This window comes from Eptesicus fuscus, chromosome 12 (genome assembly GCF_027574615.1).
Source record: "Eptesicus fuscus isolate TK198812 chromosome 12, DD_ASM_mEF_20220401, whole genome shotgun sequence".
Classification (NCBI taxonomy): Eukaryota; Metazoa; Chordata; class Mammalia; order Chiroptera; family Vespertilionidae; genus Eptesicus; species Eptesicus fuscus.
Genome location: NC_072484.1, coordinates 64,624,168 through 64,643,442, shown reverse-complemented (window position 1 = coordinate 64,643,442; position 19,275 = coordinate 64,624,168). Strand labels below are relative to the sequence as shown.

The 19,275-nt window shown below is 51.5% G+C and overlaps 1 protein-coding gene across 2 annotated transcripts in view; it reads right to left on the bottom strand.

Moving 5' to 3' along the window:
- Positions 1-1,366: 1,366 nt before the first annotated feature.
- The window catches only part of CHCHD6 (coiled-coil-helix-coiled-coil-helix domain containing 6), a 223,826-nt gene continuing 205,917 nt past the window's right edge, over positions 1,367-19,275 (bottom strand). For both annotated transcript variants that reach the window (XM_028138606.2, XM_054724400.1), the window contains exons 7-8: positions 3,895-4,030; positions 1,367-1,562 (exon numbers count right to left, since the gene is read on the bottom strand). In XM_028138606.2, coding sequence (XP_027994407.1) covers positions 1,557-1,562; positions 3,895-4,030 — 142 coding nt within the window. In that variant the 3' untranslated portion in view covers positions 1,367-1,556. The remainder of the gene's footprint in view (positions 1,563-3,894; positions 4,031-19,275) is intronic.

Genomic DNA, 19,275 nt, shown 5'->3' with positions numbered 1-19,275 from the left:
GTACACACAGCTGTCCCCAAATGACTCCTGGGTAGGAGGATGGAGTCTGGAATTATTCCTGTGAGATTTGGAAGTTGGACAACGCCCTGGACACCAGAGGCTTCTCAGGGAGTCTCAGAAGGGCCTCAGCAGTTTTTGGCTGAATGGCTGCTCTGATGTCACTTAAGATAATGAACCAGGTGACCTGTGACTCCAGCAGGCTGACCTTGCAGAGGGCCAGCCCCTCCCTGGGCTGCCAGGAGTTGGCTGGGAGGGGCTCAGGCCCTGACCACTCACCTTTGTGTAGTCTGGTAAAGGAGCCCAGAACGTCTAGAGGGGGCCACCACTATGTAGCCTGGCTGAATAAAACGCTTCATCTACCTGCTCAGATAACAGGACACTGCCAAGCCTCCACTGCCCACTGGAGCTTTGTGTATGAGGATCTAGGGGTGAGCAGCGATGTTTGGGCTGCAAAGCCTAAGTTAAGATTGCAGTCTCTTAGCTCCAGATGGCTGGGGGCTCTCCAAACAAACTTTAGCAGGAAATCCAAGGTCAGCAGAGCAGAAGCCCCGCCCCAAATTCAAATTCCTCTTTCGGCCTCACAGAGTGCAGCCCTGGGTGCTCAAGGCGCCTCAGCCTAGGGCCCTGCCAAAGGTCAAGGACTAGCAGGCCAGTGTTTGGACATCAACTGAGTCCAGCACATCTCAAACCCAGCTGTCATCTGCCCCCTTCAGTCCCCGTGTCCCTCATTTCAGTCTGTAGAATCAACAGCACCCAAGCCAGAAATTTGGAAATCATCCTTGATCAAAACCAGAGTCCTGTCATTTTAGCTCCCCTGGCTCACCCCACCAGCTTCTCTCTGGCTTCTCATACCTTCAAGTGCCCTGTCCCACTTGGGCCAACCCTCCCCTAGGAGTGTGGGTGGCATCACTCAGAGGGAGGGATTGAACAGTGCTGCTCCCTGCTAGAGACCCTCCCCGCCCCCCAAGCAGTTCGGCTTGTCATCTACCCCCTGCCCTCCGGCCCCCACTTTGCTCTCTGCAACGCCCAGCTGCACGCAGTCTGTGCTCCCCCGAGCCCGCATCTGGGATCCCACTCTAAGCCTCCTCTGGCTTGCCCTGCAGTCATCCATCAGCTTCAGAAATGGAGCTCAGACAGAGCCTCTGTCGGGAAGCTGGCCTGTTGTCCTGGCTCTGTCCCTAGAAAGAACCATTTCCCTCATTGAATCTTCTACCTGCCCCTGTGGCCACAGCAGAATTATGGGTCCCACCCGTCTCCCCTGCTAGGCTGGGTGCTCCTCGAGGTGTGCAGCCTGTCTTGCCAGCCTACATTGCTGGGCCCAGAACAGGGCTGCACAGAGGAGACACCAATGACTGTCTGCCAGCTGTAGAAGTGACTGAAAACACAGACTGCTGCTTTATTTGTTTTCGGAAAGAGGCACATCCTTCATTTCTTAAGCATCATGGGCACCTGGCAGAAGATGGCTGCGGTCGGGGGGTCTGGAGGCTGTGGTCCCATAACTGGTCTCTTCTTCAAGGCTCCAAGTCACTGCCAGGGCCAGGAATGATGGCTGCTTCTCAACCCTACAAAGGAAAAGAGGTCAGAGTTCAGGCATGGCCCTCTTCTCCTAGGAACCCTACGCACCCAGGCCTAAGCTCCAAGAGGGCGTTTAATAGAAAGAGTGCTGCCCATCTGGTCCTGCAGCCTGGAACTGGCCTCTTCACCTCCAGGCCCAGTGCTCACTCAGCGCGTGCCACAAGGACCAGCTAACATGGACGTCTACTCGCCTGACCTCCCGCCCCGACGATAGATGGGCCTCAGCTCAGTTCTCCTCAGCCCCGCCAGGTCGCCCCTGTTCTCTCAGAACTGCCTACGTGAAACCACTCGGAGAGCATGTCCTGGACTCAGGCTTTCACCTGCTGTCCACATCCGCACACACGCCACCAGGCTCGGCAGGTGCTGCGCGGGCAGGAGCTTGCCCGGGCTCTGAGAAGCGCCTCCTGCACAACTCCCAGCAAGGTGGGCCTCTGTCCTGTTCCTACTCCCTCTGCCAGAGACACTGCCATCTGGCCGCTTCTAGAAGCAAATCACTATTAGAGCCTTAAACTCCATCGCCAGCTCTGCCAGGCTCCTCTGCCGTGGAGGCTGGCAGGGGGCAGTTTGAGTTTCTCTGGCACTGGCTGCCTTTCCCACGCAGGGCACAATCGGAGGCCCTTCTGGAGTCAGGTCAAACATGCTTTTCTGGGGGAGGGGAGGCACAGGTGTGGGAAAGAGGGAGCCAGGCCTGGCAGTGGCCCAGTCTCTCTCGGGCATGCTGGAGCTACAGAGAGCACGCTGGTTAAATGCAATCTGCCTTCCTTTGTGATCATACCTTGGCCTCGGTGTGTGTGTGTGGGGGGGTAGGGTCTGGATGAGAGAGGGAGGACAGAGACAGGGCTCTGCTGGGAAGCCAGGGGAGCTGCCTCAGTCCCAGGGGAGCTGCCTCAGTCCCAGGTCTTTCCCTTGGTAAAAATAACCTTCGTTATGGGTGAGCAGGGGCTTGGAAGGGCCTGTCAGGGGAAAGGTACTCTGCAGACTTTCACAAAGACCTCGGCAGATGCACAGGGCACGGGAGAGCCTTCCTTCGGTTCCATGGCCCCCAGTGTGGTCTAGCAAGCCGCCGAGCTCCAGGCTCCTTCCCTCAACAGGGCTGCAGCAACGGTTGGCTGTCTTTTCTGCTCAAGTTGAAGATGAGCAAACAGCTTTCCGTACTCCACAGGGGAGAGGAAACGACCTCCTATCCAGGCATTGCCCCCACCTGATCCCGTGCGGACCTGCTGCTGGGTTCCTTCTGTCCCGCAGCTACACTGGGCAGGCGTGAGCTGGGTAGAGCCTCGAACAGGCTGACAGAAGAGTGAGAAGGGCTCTAGTGAGGCCAGGCTATTGAGCAGCAGAGAAACCCTTGACTTCTGATCTTAGGCTTCCCACCACCAGAACTCACAGCAGCTTGTCTCCTACTTGGGCAAAAGAGGTTTTTCCATGGGAAAAAGGCCACACCCCACAGCTCTTTTAACAAACACACCAGCCCTCTGGTGATTCTGAACCAAAGTGCCCCTAGGGACGTGTGTGGGGGAGCTATGTCAGGGTGAGGCGGGGCCAGGTCCAGTCTGGAGCAGTATACTTGGGAAGGGGATGGAACGGTCTGGAAGAGGGACAGGAATTGGGGAGGTGTGAGGAGGGGAACGGGAACTGGTTGGGAGGATCAGAGAAGGAGGACAAGGTCCTAGGACCATGTCTCGGGAGGGATGCTGCCCGCCTCAGATGTCTAGGACAACCACAGGCCCCTGAGACCTGGACCCACTGTTACCCCTTCCCTCTCACAGAGGCTGGGTCCTGCATGCCCCTTCAGACCACCATAGGAGTGGGGTGGGCAGGGGGGTCCCCTCAGTCCCCTCCTCCTCTGAGGCAGGCCACACCTGCGCCTCCACCTCCAGAACCCCAAGGCTCTTCTCCTTCCACAGGGCTTACCTGCCTTTTCCATGATCTCCACCCTATGCCATGGGCCCTCCTCCGTGCTCCCACCCCCAAGTGCTCAAAGGTAAGAAATGGGTGGCATATGCATGCTCTGAACTGGCCCCTTGAAGGTGGGGCCTGACTTTGCCCAGTGCTGCCCCTGGACTTGGTCTAGTGGGGCCCAAATGCCCACAGGGCCCCTTTCCTAGTCTAGATTTCCAAGAGCCCTGTGGCAACAGCCGGGCAGGACATCTGAACCAGGAGACGCCTGAGCGCATCTAAGGCCTATGAGTCCCTCCCTGTGTGAAAGGCAGAGACCTTGAGGTTAGAATGCCTGATGCAGCAGACAGAGATGGCAGACAGCTGTCAGCACTGGCAGTGCCCGCCCCCACGCCCCCAGAGCCCAGAAGCCCCGGGCCTTACCTTGTGGGCGGCACTCACGCAGTGCTGGTAAGCTTTGACCAGGTCCGAGCACAGGAGCACCTCATGCAGGCGGTCGCGGTAGCAGCGAAGGATCTGAGCCTGCAGCTCTGAGCACATGGGCTCCAGCCTGCGGGGCCTGTGGGACAGAAAGCAGGCAAGGCCTGGGGCTCCATCCCGGTGCACAGGGGAGGGCAAGGGCTCACTCGCTCAACACCGTGGCTTAGGCAGCAGGTTCCGCACCTCCGCTTCCAGTAACTCTTCAGAGAGAACCAGGGGGCCGCAGGGGGGCTAGTGCTGTGGGAAGTGGGGTCTTGCCCTAGCAGTGATGGCGAACCTATGACACAGCACTGACACGCGTAGCCATTTCTGATGACACGCAGCCGCATGCCGAGGATGAAACATCTGCTGCTCCTGAGGATGAAACATTTGTGACTAGAGTCTTGGAGTTAGTTTTTTCCTCAAAGTGACACACTACCCGAGTTACGCTCAGTTTTTTGGTGAAGTTTGACACACCAAGCTCAAAAGGTTGCCCATCACTGCGCCTAGGGGGAGAGGAGCAGCCAGCTGGAGGACTGTGGTGCTGACACTCTCGCCACCTCCCAGGGCAATTCTGGCCTAAGTTGTACACCCGATTGTGACCATGTAATTATACACATTATAGCTACTTTCTCACACCAAGTTGTTTTTCGGACTTAAAAACTAATACACGCACAGTGAGGAAAACTGGAATACTATGGAAATGTCTAAAAAAGAAAACTGTTGAGAATCTCACTTCCTAGAGATAACCACTACAGTATTTTGGGAGTACTTTATTATTTTTTCTTTCATTTTTCAAAGGAGGTTTAGAACCTACAAAAATTTTTTTCTTTTTTAAAATAGGAAACAAAAATTTTTATTGAATTTCTAGGGGTAACATTGGTTAATAAATTTATACAGTTTCAGGTGTACAAGTCTATATAACACATTATCTGTATAATGTGTGTTCACCACCCAAAAGCAAGTCTCTTTCCATCACCATTTATCCGCCCTTTACCCTCTCCTACCTCCACCCGCCCGTCTTTCCCTCTGGTAATCACCTCACTGTTGTCTGTGTCTATGAAGTTGTTTTTTGTTTGTTTGTTTTTGCTTAATCCCTTCACCTGTTTCACCACCACCCCCAATCCCCCTCCCCTCTGACAGCCGTCAGTCTGTTCTCTGTATCTATGAGTCTGTTTCTATTTTGTTTGTTTATTTTGATCATTAGATTCCACATATAACTGAGATCATGTGGTCCTTGTCTTTCTCTGACTGGCTTATTTCACTTAGCATAATAATCTCCAGGTCCACTCATGCTGTCACAAAAGGCAAGATTTCCTTCTTTTTTTTAATGGCTGAGAAGTATCCCCTTGTGTAAACATACTACAGCTTTTTACCCACTCGTCTACTGCACCAGTATTATTTTAAGATAACTCACAGACAGTTACGAACATAAAGGAACAGGATACTCAGCTGCTTAGGAAGTAAGACACCAGGATTTACTGTCACACTAAGAGTCTGGAGGTGGCACTTCCGGTGCTGCTGAACCATCAATGCCGCCACCACAGCCAGATCGCCCCCCCTTCCCCTGCACCAAAGCAGCACGGTGGCTGTCATCTCAGGTCTGTTGTTTCACACACATCAGCTTTCTCCTTCTCCACGGGCCTGAACTGTGTCAAAGCCCATCCCTAAACCCATCACTAATGAGGGGAGTGAAGTGACTATGTTTAGCTAAGACTAGTAAGACTCAGGCCCAACGCTCGTATAAAAATGACGATTTATAAACCACAGAAGCCATGCCATGCCAACTCAAAGGTGTGCGACTTGGAAGGGGAAGAGTGTGCGGGAGAAGCGACCTTTCCATTTCCGGGAAGGAGGGAGCAGACAGCCCGGCAGCCTATTAAGGCCAGGCTCTGCCCCAGCAGCACGCGGTTCAGGGATCCTCTCACTGGACAGAGTCACAGGGACAGCCAACGACTGGGGTACAGTGGGGTGACCACCTGATTCCTCCAATGCTTACAGGATGTCTCTCCATTCTTGTATGTAAAAACTTTTTGACATGAATGTGTCTAATTGCAGGACTTTAAATATGGACTTTTGGCCCAGCTGGTGTGGCTCAGTGGCTGAGCCTCAACCCATGAACCAGGAGTTCATGGTTCAATTCTGGGTCAGGGCACATGTCCCGGTTTTGGGCTTGATCCCAAGTAGAGGGTGTACAGGAGGCAGCCGATCAATGATTCTCTCTCATTGATGTTTCTATATTTTTCCCTTCCTCTCTCTGAAATCAATAGAAACACTGGACTTTTGTTCTTGAGGATAGCCAGGCTCTACATGGGCATTCTGCCTCGGGTCAGTCCTCTGCCTATGCTTGCTGCTTCAGTTCCAACTGTTCCAATGTTCTCTCTCAGGAATGACATGCAGTCACAGACCTTTGCTTCTGCCCTCCATCCACTGCCTTGCCCTCCTTGTTTTAATCTCTGGTTCTCCATTCTCCAGCGGCCTGGGCCTCTCCTTTCCCAGTTCCGACCTGCCCATGCAGGGCGTGGCCTGGGAGGCCATGTCTTTCCGTGGGCGCTCTCCTGGCATCTCTGTTGTCCTTCACAACAGTCCTACTCTGCTGTTCCTCACTGGGCGCTGGCCCTGAAGCAGGAGCGCCTGAGGACACAGGTTTCATTGCACCCTCCTTTGCGCTGCTTGAAGCAGCATCCCCCCATCATGTGACTCCCAGGAGGGCCTGTTCCTGGCCGCAGCCCAGTTGCTGGCAGGCCCGGCAGGCCTCCTTGGTTGTGGAAGCATCAGGCTCAGGAGGGACAGCGGCTCTGAGCTGCAGGCCTGTCCAAGGCTTACAGGTCGATGTGGACAGGTGTCCTGGAGGAGGTCAGGTGGGGTCCAAGTGGCCTGAGCCAGGTGGGGCAGCTGAGTCATCCTAGAAGCAGAGCCCTGACCCCGAGAGCTTCGCCCTCTCCACCTTACAGCAGAGGCATGGCTCTCACGTTTCGGGTTGTGAATAGGCAAAGCAGTTTCTTCATAACTCGTCCCTCTCCCTCTGTCCCCTCCTCATTTGGTTGCAGGTCCCTGGACAAGGACCACTGTGCGTTTTGAGGGCAGATCTCACCAAACACTTAGTGGGCTCCCAGCTCAGGAGAAACTGGGCCATGTCGAAATCCAGCCCCTCCACACCAGCACCACCTCTGGGACTGCACAGGCCTCTGTCCTCAGGGATTTATCAGGAACAATATGAGGAGACAGGATGGCAGGCAAATGTCAACTGGAAGAAATTTCACCCATTTGCCTGCAAAACAGCTCTGAATGAGATCTGACAGGGAGAGCACAGATCGACAATACAAGGCTTTCTCAGAGCAGGGCAGGGCTAGGCCTGTGCTCAAACCATTCATGAAAGTAGGTGCATTCTATCCAAGCACAGCCTTGCCCGGCCCTGGTCCATGGTAACCTGCTTAAGAAACTGCTGATTTTCAAAACATTTAGTCTTGTGAACAGCTGCTCTTCAAATGCACACACAAAAAAGGTATCTGTTGTGTTCTGTGAACTTTCAGGGATTGAGATAAGTCCTGTTCACCCGTCTAAGGGTGTCCGCTGGCTTTGGGGGTTTAACATCACTCAAGTCCGAAGCCTCACATGCATTGCTAAGGATGCCGCACACCTCTTAGGCCCTTACTTTCTTCATCTGCACAATGGGGACACTGCCTGCCGGAGGCTGCCGAAGAACAGGGGAGTATGCTGTGAAGTACAGCTCTCACTAACAACCTGGTTGCCCAAGTGGAATATCAAGGCATGGCAGGGGCCGGTGAACTGGGAGGAGCTGAGGGAGGGAGGCTGGGGTTCCTGGTGGCACTTGGAACAGAGCTGAGACAAGGAGGCTTTGGGGCTCCCTATCTGAACATGTCCCTCTCCCTATAACCTAAGCTTCCATATCATTCCAGACCCAGTTCAGAGCTTGCCCAGGCCTCATCGGTGCCACTCCCTGGAACCTTGGTGCCGCTTTTCCCCAGAAGTAATCATGGCATCCCTTCTCCAAGGTGCCAGCAGACCTGAGCATGGCACCCTGTGGGCCAGCGGGGAGAACACAAGTTTGGGGTCCAACAAACCAGGGCAAGGCTCTGGCTTTGTTACTTTCATGTGTGTTCAGGAGTCAGACAGAGAGGAGAAATCCACCAGGAGGAGCTGCTAGGGACTCAGAACCAGCGTGGGCTCCTGGTGTCATGGGCACTCAGGAAACTGGCTGAATGCTGCTCCAGCAGCACCAAGGGCATCCACAGCCTGCCTCACCAACAGCCCTGAGCTGATGGCCACAGGTGGGCACAGGGTAGCAGAGAACCCCGATTCCAAGAACTGCCCTGTTCACTCAGACAACAGACCCTTCTGCTGATCAGTCACCAGTGTCATGATGCAGATGCTGGGGAATAATGGCCCCCAAAGGCTAACAAGCCTGCATCGATGACATGATGACAGGGAGGGCACACTTCTGGGCATTTAGCATCATTCAATATCTCTTCCCTGGGCACCATTCCAACTCCTAACCACTGCTCACCACCCCTCCCCCTTTGGGCACAAAAACCCCTTGCTCATCTCCTTTGCCAAGCAGACCCCTGGGCTAGCTCATCAACGACTCCTGCCAACCCCCTAACTTATGGTATCCTCTCACCATGCCAACAATTAACCCTCTGGAGCATAAGACCTCTGTTCCACACAGGCCCCTGGAGCCTTCCACCCGAGCTTCCATTACCCTGACTACCATGTTCTCAATGGAATTCACCATCTAGCACCAGGGATCCAACTCCCCCTCCCTAGTTCCTGTCTTGGTGAGTGGTATCACTATCCCTACTGTCACCCACCCCAGTTGGAGACCTGGAGTCATTCTAGATGCCTCCCTTGCCATCTGTATTTAGCTGTGTTGTTGAAGTCACTGTGACACTAGTCCAAATACCCTACAAGGGCAGGTTGTGTTCCCAGCATCTCATAAGCTGGCCGAGGGCATTGGTTTCAGGCCTTTGGTTGCCTGCTGGCCTCTTAGCCTCACTCCCACTTTCCCCCAGGCAAAGCTGCACCAGGGGGAAGCACCCAGAACATGGCCTAGGGACCCAGGCTCCTCCCATCCTTACCTGTTCCTTTTCTCTTTTCCCACTGCCCCATCCATGGGGCAGAGCTCTGAACAGCCTTCTCTGACTATAGGAGCCTTCTGTTTGCCCTCACCAGCATGCACATCACTGGATTCCTCTTCTGCCTATCTGTCTGTACACAGGGCTTGGAGCTGCATGCAGAAAGCATGTGACTGGGTGTGCCTTGAAGGGAGTACCCCATGTGAGGCCTCAGGAGGAAGTGAACTTTACGAAGCAGCGACTGTGCACCTTGTCATCCACTCGTGCATCGCCACCAGATGAAGCAGATGTACCCTTCGCAGCTTCGGTGGGGCTCTGCCCGCCCCAGTCCATACCATCGAGACTGGGCTAGGACAGTCCAGTTTCACAACCTCATGGACTACAGGGCTAAAACTGTGCCCCACAGGGAAGATCGAAAAGTAGACCTCCAACAGCCACAGCCATGGCCAGGAAGGAAACACACCTTCACGCCATCTGAACTTCTTGAACCATTTTTTGCTTTCCTGTAGCATAAGCTAATACAATCGATCTTTGGCTTATGTTAGCTGGGACTGAGTGTCTGTCACTTGCAGCCAAAGAAGTTATCTAGAGAAGACAATGTGATGAGGTGATGGGGTCAAGGGCTCCTGAGAACTATCTGTACGCATGATGGTCAGTGGGTTGGAGAGTCTCCCCCGCAAATCATGTCTTTCTTGGAACCTCAGAATGTGACCTTAATTGGAAACAGGGTCGTTACAGATACAATTAGTTAGAATGAGGTCATTCTGGGGTAGGGCGGGCCCTTAATCTGATATGACTGGTGTCCTTATAAGAAGAGGAGAGACACAGAGAGACACAGACACACAGAGAGAAGGCCACAGTGATGACCGAGGCTGAGACTGGAGTGATACCTCTACCAGCCAGGGTATGCAAGGAGCTTGGAGAAAAGCATGGAACAGAACCCCCCTCCTGCCTCAGGGAGAGCCAGTCTGATTTTGGTTCTCTGTCACAGTAGCCCTAGGAAATGCATGCAGTCAGCCACGGAGGAAAAGGACGGGACCTGACCTCCAGAGGCAGAGCTGGAAGTGTCAGACTGGTGGAAATTGGTGGTAGACTGATGAATCACTAGTCACCTTCTAACAGAGCAACATGCGAGCTTCTATGACATAAGGCTCCTCGGCCACAGCAGCTACCCCTTAACGAGTATCCAGCGAGTGCCAGGCTCGGTGGTCTGCACAGTGTCTGGTCTCTGCCACCGCTGCAGGTTACCGTCTCCATTTACTAGTAGAGAAGAACTGGTTCCTCTGACTTGAGTCCTTCACCTGATTGGCAAGTGAAGACGCTGTCATTCATAACCAGGTCTACAGAGCTGCTCCCCATGCTCCCACAAAACCTTCACTGGAGGGAGAGATCTGGGTGAGGATCAGGCTATGGGGAGGGGAGTTGATAAGGGGCACGCTTCTATCTTGGTGAACAGTATAGGCGGAAAATCCAGCCTCATCTGAGATTACATCTGGATGGATGTGTGGCCCTGGTCATTTGAGCACCAATATCTGTAGGGCCTACTGCATGCCAGGTCCTAGGCATATCCACAATAGCTCTGTGAGTGAGGTACCACTGTCCCTTTCCACAGAAAAGGGGACACTGGTCTCAGAAGGTTAAGTGACTTGCCTGAGGTCACACAACAGTAAGATGGAGTCACTGAGGATAAGAGCCTGGTGTGTTTGGCTCCACAGCCCTTGCTACCCACACTCTGTCCATCTTAGCTCCATTCTGCCTTTGGAAAATCCCAAAATATTCCGAAGAAGAAACAACCAAGAGAGAAACAAAACAACAAAGAAGAAACCAAGACCCTTGCCCCAAATCACACAGTAGTCAGGGGTCCCATATGGAGCCAGACATTTGCTGACTCAAAGTGGGAAGTGGAAGAGGGCTCGCAGGTCCAGATCCACAGGAGGGAGAGTAAGGGAGGAAGGTCATGAATGTGCAGCCACGCAGGGAGGCTGGGAACAAAGAGCAGCATGAACTGGAAAGGTGAGAAGGAAACAGCAAAGAAAGCGAAGGGCCCCGCCAGTGCTGCTGGCCTGGGCAGGTGGGGACAGCATCTCCAGCCCCTTAGCTGGCAGGGAAGGTCAGCTGCCTGAGTGTGCACCGCATCCTTTGTGAGCAGCCCCAAACCCTCGGTGTGCTCTCTTATTTTATTTAATAAATGAAATCACATCAACTTCTCCTTCTTCTATTATCACGGCTGACATCAATCTGATAATATTGGCCTGGTGTGGAATTGGACTATTATATGTCCTCCTGATTATTTAATTTCAGAGAAACATCGGCAGGGGATGACTATATAGAGCAGGCTTTTTATTACAGGCAGCACTAAGGAGATCGCAAGTGAATTAGACATTCATCTTCGTCAGCTCCAATCTAGCTGTTCAGGAAAGGTTTCAGCTTTAACCATAGCTAGGGCTGAGGTGCTGACAAGACCAGCTGGTTACTGAGGACTTGGTTAACTGGCTGCTATTGACGATGTGCCATTCAGCCTGGGTAAGTGGAGCCCAGAGATCCCACCATCGATCAACGCGCCACGTGGGATCACTATCAGCTGCTGAATGCCGGCCTCCAGCTGCCCCCATCCCTCGGGCTGGAAGCAGCTATTCCAAGAGGCAAGGCCTGGCAAGACAGCCCTTCCGCTGAGAGCCGAAGGAGAGCTCTGCTCGCAAGAGGATACAAAACACAAATTGGCCCCTGGCTGCTCTCAGTCAGTGAAGGAGAGGCCGCCTGTGACAGAATTCTTCCCCGGGACTCACTCCACGCACACATGCAGGTACACACACACACAGAATGGGGAGGGACCCTCCCTGGCCTGGTTCCTTTGTTGAAAAGACAACAGAGGATGCACATTCCCTTAGGGACCCCTCCAGCTTCACTAGACGTGTGGGATGGACACAGGCTGGCACCGTCTGGGAGCCTGTGACGAGGAAGGAAACAGCAGGGTCGCAGTGGTGTCTGGTGCCCGAGGAGCACAACACCGAGACCACCCGGGGCAGAAGAGCTGTCTGGCTCTGTTTCTGCCATCGGAGGCCCACACTGCAGTCCCTAGGCGGCCTTGGCCCTAGAGTGGGGGTCCCAGGGCCCCGGCTGTGTTCTGCCTGGCCTGCCGAAGGCTTTCAGAACACCACCTCCTCCGGCATGGCCCGCGGTAGAGGCAGGAGCCAGCAAGGGTAACTGCAGGGAGGGCCTCCAGGATCCCAGTCTGGGAGAAGCCACTTCTTTTCCTACCCTTTCCCTCTGAGCCCTCATTGTCTACCATCAGGGCAACTTCAGTCAGCTCCTGACTAGTTTACAACCCTCGGCTGGTCTGCTCCCAGCCCAGCTCCTGGCTAACACCAGGTGGAGGGCCCTCTCTAAGCATGACAATGCAGGTGCCCTGGCCCAGGCTTCCTGCCGAAGGATGGCCAAATGTCTGGGCCTGTCCTTCTAGCTCCATGCTTCAGTGCCCGCCGTGCCCGCCGTGCCCACAGGCAAGGCTCCCAGCTCCACTCTCCTTGCCCTCCTCCCCGCACAAAGCCTCACGGAGCCTCTAATGTAGCAAAGCAGAAACACCACACAAATAGATGTGGAGCTCTGAACTGGAGGGGAGGCATGAGGCACGGACAGGACTCAGCCTGGGTGTCACCCTGGTCAAGCGGACCCGGGGAGAAGGAGGCTGCCTGAAGGAGACAAGACTGGCACTGGGACCACAGAGGTGGAGGACGGAGATCCGCTTCCTCTGGCTCCCAATCTCTTAGGTGCCTGTTTTCCCTCTCCTGTGTCCTCTCTTATAATTCAGACTTCCCACCACTTGTCATGGGCTCTGCACTGGTTTCCTAGTTTCCCTGTTCCCTCCAGCCCACCTTGTACTCTGCCGCCAACATGACTAACTCGCAATTAGACTGTGAGCCAGGCCCCCACCTTGACTCCTACTGGATTCCATCATTTATGTGGTGCTCAAAGCTCTTCTGCCCTCCTGACCTTGTGCTCAATCTGCTCTGCTGCCCTGCAGGCTTCTTGTCACCTCTAGCCATCATCTCTGCTCTAACACAGGGACCTGCTCCTGCCTCCTAGACACACACACTCTCTCTCTCTCGGGCCTCAGGGGCCAAGAATGCATGACTCCCTCTGCTCCCATGCCCCTGTTTGCCAAGCCCCTGGCCATCAGGCTGCCTGGCAGATGGAGCTGCCTTCATGACACAGCTCCATCCCCTTTACCTGCAAAGTCCCCAGCCGCTAAGGAAGACCAGGTGCTTCTGTGCTACTGAAGCCAGCTGAGGGCCACCTGTGTGTCCATGCCACGCTTGCTGCTCTGCCTGCAAGGAGCCTGCCCGTGTGATTCATAGTCTGCAGAGCTCTCATGGCCATGCTTCTGTTTGTTCTCTGGCCTGTATACTCCTCCCACTGCTCATTTATTCCCAGCCCTGGCCAGTGCTGCACACAGCAGGTGCTAAAGAAACAGGTGGTGAGAGGATGCACGGTGGGGCGACCTCTCAACGTGCCCTGTTTTTCCACAGTCTGTACCTTGACTCCCACCCTTTCTTCTCTGGAACAGCTCCCCCACCTCTGCAAGGTTCGCACAAGTGCCATTTCCGCAGGGATGTTAGCCATGCTGCTCCTCCCCAGGGAGGCCACAGTGCACTTTCTGCTCTCCCACAGCGCCTGGGAGAAAGTGGTCCTGGGTGGGCCTGCTTTCCATCCAGTGTGGCCTCTGCTCTGCTGCCCTGCTGATCTGCAAGGGTGCTGACCATCACCTACTAGGGCACCGAGCACTTGTGGCCAGACCTGTGTGAAACCCATCTCCCCTTGGCCTGGGAGTGTCTTAAGGGCAGGATCCCAGTTTATTACCTGTTCCCATTGGCCCTCACCTAACATAGCAGATATTCCACAAATCAGTTGAGGTAGTTAGGGCATCAGTAAGGAAGTCTCTGGGGCTGGTTCTTACAGTGTCTCCAGACATAGCTCATATCCTCCTGACCCGCTGGATGCCTGCCTGGTCTGGCTCAGTGCCTTTGTAACCTGGCAGGCTGGCCTGGGCTATCCACCCCAAACCTCCTGAGAGTGAGTCTGTCCTTAGCCACACTGCATCCTGCTTTCCAGCCTCCTCCTCCTCTTTCCTGCTCCCTATCACAATTCACTTCCAAGAGCCCAGCCCATGCTGCTCCTGCTATGTTCGATGGCCCAGGACACCTTCATAGCAGCCAGGTGCTCAACAGTGATCGGGAGTGAACACACCAAGGCCTCTCACCCGTCCACAACCACCAGTGGGATTAAGGCAGCCACATGAGCTAAGACACAAAGCCTAGGCATAGCAATGCGGACATTGCCCCTGCCAACCTGTCCCTCAAGTGCAACAGTTCCCAGTGTCTGCTCTGGTGAGAGCTTCCCCCCCACAAGTGACACAGGGACAGAAAGGCCGGAAGTGAATGGGGACCCAGTCAGGTGAGCTTCGGACAGAAACACCTTATTGGTGGTGCAATCAGGCCTGGGTCAAAGCCACACCCGCTCCTCTCTGGGGGCTTTCCTCACCGATGCCCCTCAGGTCTGGCTTCCTGTATCCCTTTGCCTAGTGCAACCCAAACTGAAGTCTTGAGCCCCTCACATACCCAACAGGCTTCTGGGCTCCTCACTGTCACCAAACCCCTCTACCTGGATACCTGGCCTGGGCCTCAGGAACACCCTCCACACCTCTTTCTGCTTGCCCCTCATGCCCAGCCTGCAGAGGACATATCCTCTCTCCTCCCACCACCAGAGTGGCCTCATCTTGGGCCTCCTCCCATCAGCCCCCACCTGGCCATGTACTCAGGCTCTCCTGAAGCTCTGCTTACTCCGAGCCCACCAGGAGGGGCCCATTGGAGCCCAAGGTAAATGATAACTCTGAACCTTATCTTCTCCCACCATCCTCACATAGAGTGTTTCCTCTCAGCCTAAACTGTAGAAATGCTTTATCAGCTGAAATCTTACTCAGAACCACAAAGAGTAAGCAGATTAAGGGGGCCTCCCTGTGAGTCCTTCCCCTAAAACTGTGGTCTCCCTAGCATATTCAGGCACTGAGCAGCACAGAAAATCATGGGGGGCTTTCTTTGGCTAACCCTGGCATTTTGCACGGGGCTCCTGAACACTGGGCGTGATTCATTGTGTAGGCAAGGAAAACGATGACAGCCTGACTCCCCGAACAACGACAGTGACACCCCAAGAGGCAAAGGGGATCCTCAAGGGCATCACCTCTGGACCTCAAATGTCACCAAAGGCAAGAAGGGAACTGTGGCAGTGTCCTCTGTGTAAAAAGCACCCAGAAAAATTGGTCTCATCCTTTAACATCACAACTTGGTATGATCACAGAGTCAGCTCTGGGTCAATGGAGTCCAGTGAGACCCCTGACACAACCTAATCCAGGGTGAGGAAGCCCAAGAAGCAAGGTGGGTGGACATGGCTCCATCCTGCAGCCATGCGGTGGGGGCAGGAGGCTATGCCTCCATTTCCCAGCTCCATCCACCTGAAGTCGTTGAAGGACTTCAGCTCTTTTCAAAACACAAAGAATGGATACCTTTTATGCCCCTGTGTTTTTCCTTCAAGCAGAAGTTAAAAAACAAAACAAAACAAAACAAAAAACAGGTGGTAAGGGGCCACTGGAGAGTGGTGGCTATGGTGTGCCCACAGCTGGAGCAGTGGGTAGAGATGCAGAGGTGATGAGTAGAAAGGCAGCCAGAGCAGTGGGGCAGTTGATTACACTGAGCACAAAAGTTTAGTGATTGAACAAATAAGTATATATATTGAGGATACTGGGAGCCAGGCCTCTCACTCTCTGAGAAGAGATCTCAACATAGATAAGGCTACAAAGAACCCGAGGCATTAAAATTAGAGGTATTAGTGTGAGCTTTACATACACAGACAGACATGACATGCTTACAGATGAATGCCCATGTGTATGTTACTCACACACATATAAACATCTACTATGCTTGTATATATGCATATTCCTAGCTCTAGTCACTGAGAGTATCTAGAAACACTGATACTCTAGTAGCAATCAGCACACCCAGTGCCCAGGTCTTGGTTTCTAAATTCCACTCTCCAGTAACAAGAACAGGGTTTCCTGGAGAAGTGGCTGATTCCAGAACTGGGGCCAGGAAAGATCAAGATAATCCAGGAACACCTTGTGCCAGAAGGTAAAGAAGTGCTCAGAGGATGAAGAAACATACCAAAGGAACAGAAGTATGTCTGAAGGGCCAAATCAACCACATTTTGAACATCAAAATAAATTAAAATATATATTACAACTCAATGAGTAATTGTGAATTCTTGACACTTTATTAACATAAACGAACTAGAGGCCCAGTGCATGAAATTCATGCACAGGTAGGGTCCCTAGTGGCTGCTGGCTGGGGCCTTCCTTCATTCCACGCTGCCCCCTGGTAGTCAGCACACGTCATAGAGAGTGATCGAACTCCCGGTCAGTTGAACTCCCGAGGGGACAATTTGCATATTAGGCTTTTATATACACTGAGTGGCCAGATTATTGTGATCTCTGAATGCATAATAATCTGACCACTCAGTGTGTGTGTGTGTGTGTGTATTGGAGGCCCAGTGCATGAATTCGTGCATGGGTGGGGTCTGGCCAGCCTGGCCAGGGGGAGGGAACATGGGCAGTTGGCCGGCCTGCCTGCTCATCAAACTCCTGGTCGAGGGGACAATTTGCATATTAGCCTTTTATTATATAGGATATACACTGAGTGGCCAGATTATTATGTGTTCAGAGATCATAATAATCTGGCCACTCAGTGTGTATAGATAAGTGAATACCTAACTAAATGGGGGAAACGAGAAAACTCCTCCTTTAATAGAATGTCAAGTCACAAATGTAGAAGAAACAATGGGAATAAACCATTTAAAACCATTATGGTGGTGGCTGATTCAGGCAAGAGTCATTCCTGGGAGAGAAGGGTGACAGGTGGAGGTCTGATGAGGACCAGAATGCTGGCATACGATGGAGCATTCACACACAAAATACTAATCAAATACAAAGGGAAAATGTATACTTTGTACCAGAGAGACCAGGCAGACACCATAACCAGGTCAAGGTCAATATCACTGTGAAGGGCCCAGCACCAGTTTGGGTTCTACCAAGAACACATAGCTTGAATCTGGTCATGAGAAACATCAGGCGGATCTACATTGGGGTCACCCACAGAAAGAAAGGCCTGTACTCTTTAAGACTGTCTTGGAGTTATGAAGGACAGGAAAATACTAAGCAATTGTTCCATACCAAATAAGTCTGATGATGCATAACAAGTAAGTGCAGTGTAGACTCCTGGGCAGGATCCTGGACCAAAAAGGAAAGAGATGAAGTTGGATAGCAGGCCAAACATGCATGCATTCTGTAGCTGAATCAATGTGGTTTTCTTGATAAGAGGAGGTGTGTGTGGGCTGGAAGATGTGTTCCTGGGAGGTAGGTGATGTACTAGAATAGTTAGGGCTGATAGGTCACCAAGTTAGAAAAAGACAGTATTTTAATCTAGAAGGAAAGGTGATAATGCAAACTCTGTAACATGTAAGCAATTAGGAGATCTGAGTTAAGGACAAGCAAAAATTCACCATCATTCTTGTAAACTCTTTATGGGTTTGAAAATATTTCAAAACAAAACAAACACAATAAAGATGACAATTTGAGAGGACTGAATGTATTAAAAAAAGATGCACTTATCCTAAAAAGAGCCCAACATAGCTGCATAATATGATTTAAACGTATTTAAGACATGCAGGATAGGCGCTGAAAAACAGTCTAGAAATAGACCTGAGGAATTTAGCATATGATTGGGTGGAATTTTATATCACTGCTGATGGGACAAAGGACTCCTTATTTGGAAGAAAAACAACAACAAAGGAGGATCTGTACTTCATATCTTACACCTAAATAAATCACAGTGAGGTCCTCTGGAGCAATGATTTAATGGCAGAGAATAAAACTAGTAAAAATATGAGTATTGAGGGAGGTAAGTCCCTGGGAATGTAAATCACAAAAGAAAAGTGAACAACAGCCCAATCGATCGGTGTGGCTCAATTGTTGAGCATCGACCTGTGAACCAGAAGGTCATGGCTTGATTCCCTCATGGTCAGGGCACATGCCTGGGTTTGTGGGCTCAATCCCTAGTATGGGGCATGCAGGAGGCGGCTGATCAATGATTCTCTCTCATTATTGATGTTTCTATCTCTCTTTCCCTCTCCCTTCCTTTCTGAAACCAATAAAAAGATATTAAAAGAAAAGTGAACAACAGAAATATTTTTTATCCCTACCCCCAAATCAACTTCCAAAGGGCAAAAACTTAAAAATTAACTAGGAAAATAGTTACAACAAAAAAATGATACAAGATTAATAACACCATTATACAAAGATCTTTTAAAAAGACATAATAAGAAAAAATGGGCAAAGGCCATAAGTAAGGAATTCACAAAAGAGGGAATACAAATGGCCAATAACTTAAAAGGGTTTAATTTCACTAACAACGAGGAAAAGAGGAGTTTTCAAAACAAGAGGTTTTGTTTGTTTATTTGTTTTTGTTTTTGAGATTGGCAAAGATGTTTTTTTAGAAAAGTTACAATCCTGTGCTTGAGGGGTTGGGGGAAATGGACACCCCGTAGCATCAGTGTTTGGAGTGAAAATTGGTACAGGACCTCTATCGTTCAGAGGGCCAGTTGGTAGGATGTAAGTATATAAATACAAATGTAGATATATTTGTGTGTGTGTGTGCGTGTCCTTTGACCCCATTCTTCCCTCTAGAAGGATTTAAACAAAGTAAGTGCACAAAGAAAGATATGGCTACTTGTCGCAGTGTTCATGATATTGGTAAGAAAATGGGAAAACACCCAACGATCCATCAAAAAGAGATTGGTTACATAAATTTTGCTATAATCATACAGAAAAATAATATGCTAATCAAAAGTGAAGATGTAAATCTACTTTGCCTGATACAGAAAGAGATCCATGGCATGTGAAGGGGAAACAGAAAATACTAAACTCTGTGTTTCTCAGGAGCTCATGATCCCCCTTGTGTGCAACTGTGTATCTGTGTTCTTGTGAGCAGAGTGATGTCACCACAACATAAGCATGGAGAAATTTTGGATTCTTTTAAGTGTATATTTTCTGCATCATTTCATTTTTTTACAATATTCATGTATCATTTTTCAAATGAGAATACAAAACTATTTTTCATTTTTGAAAAACTATAAAGATATATACCCA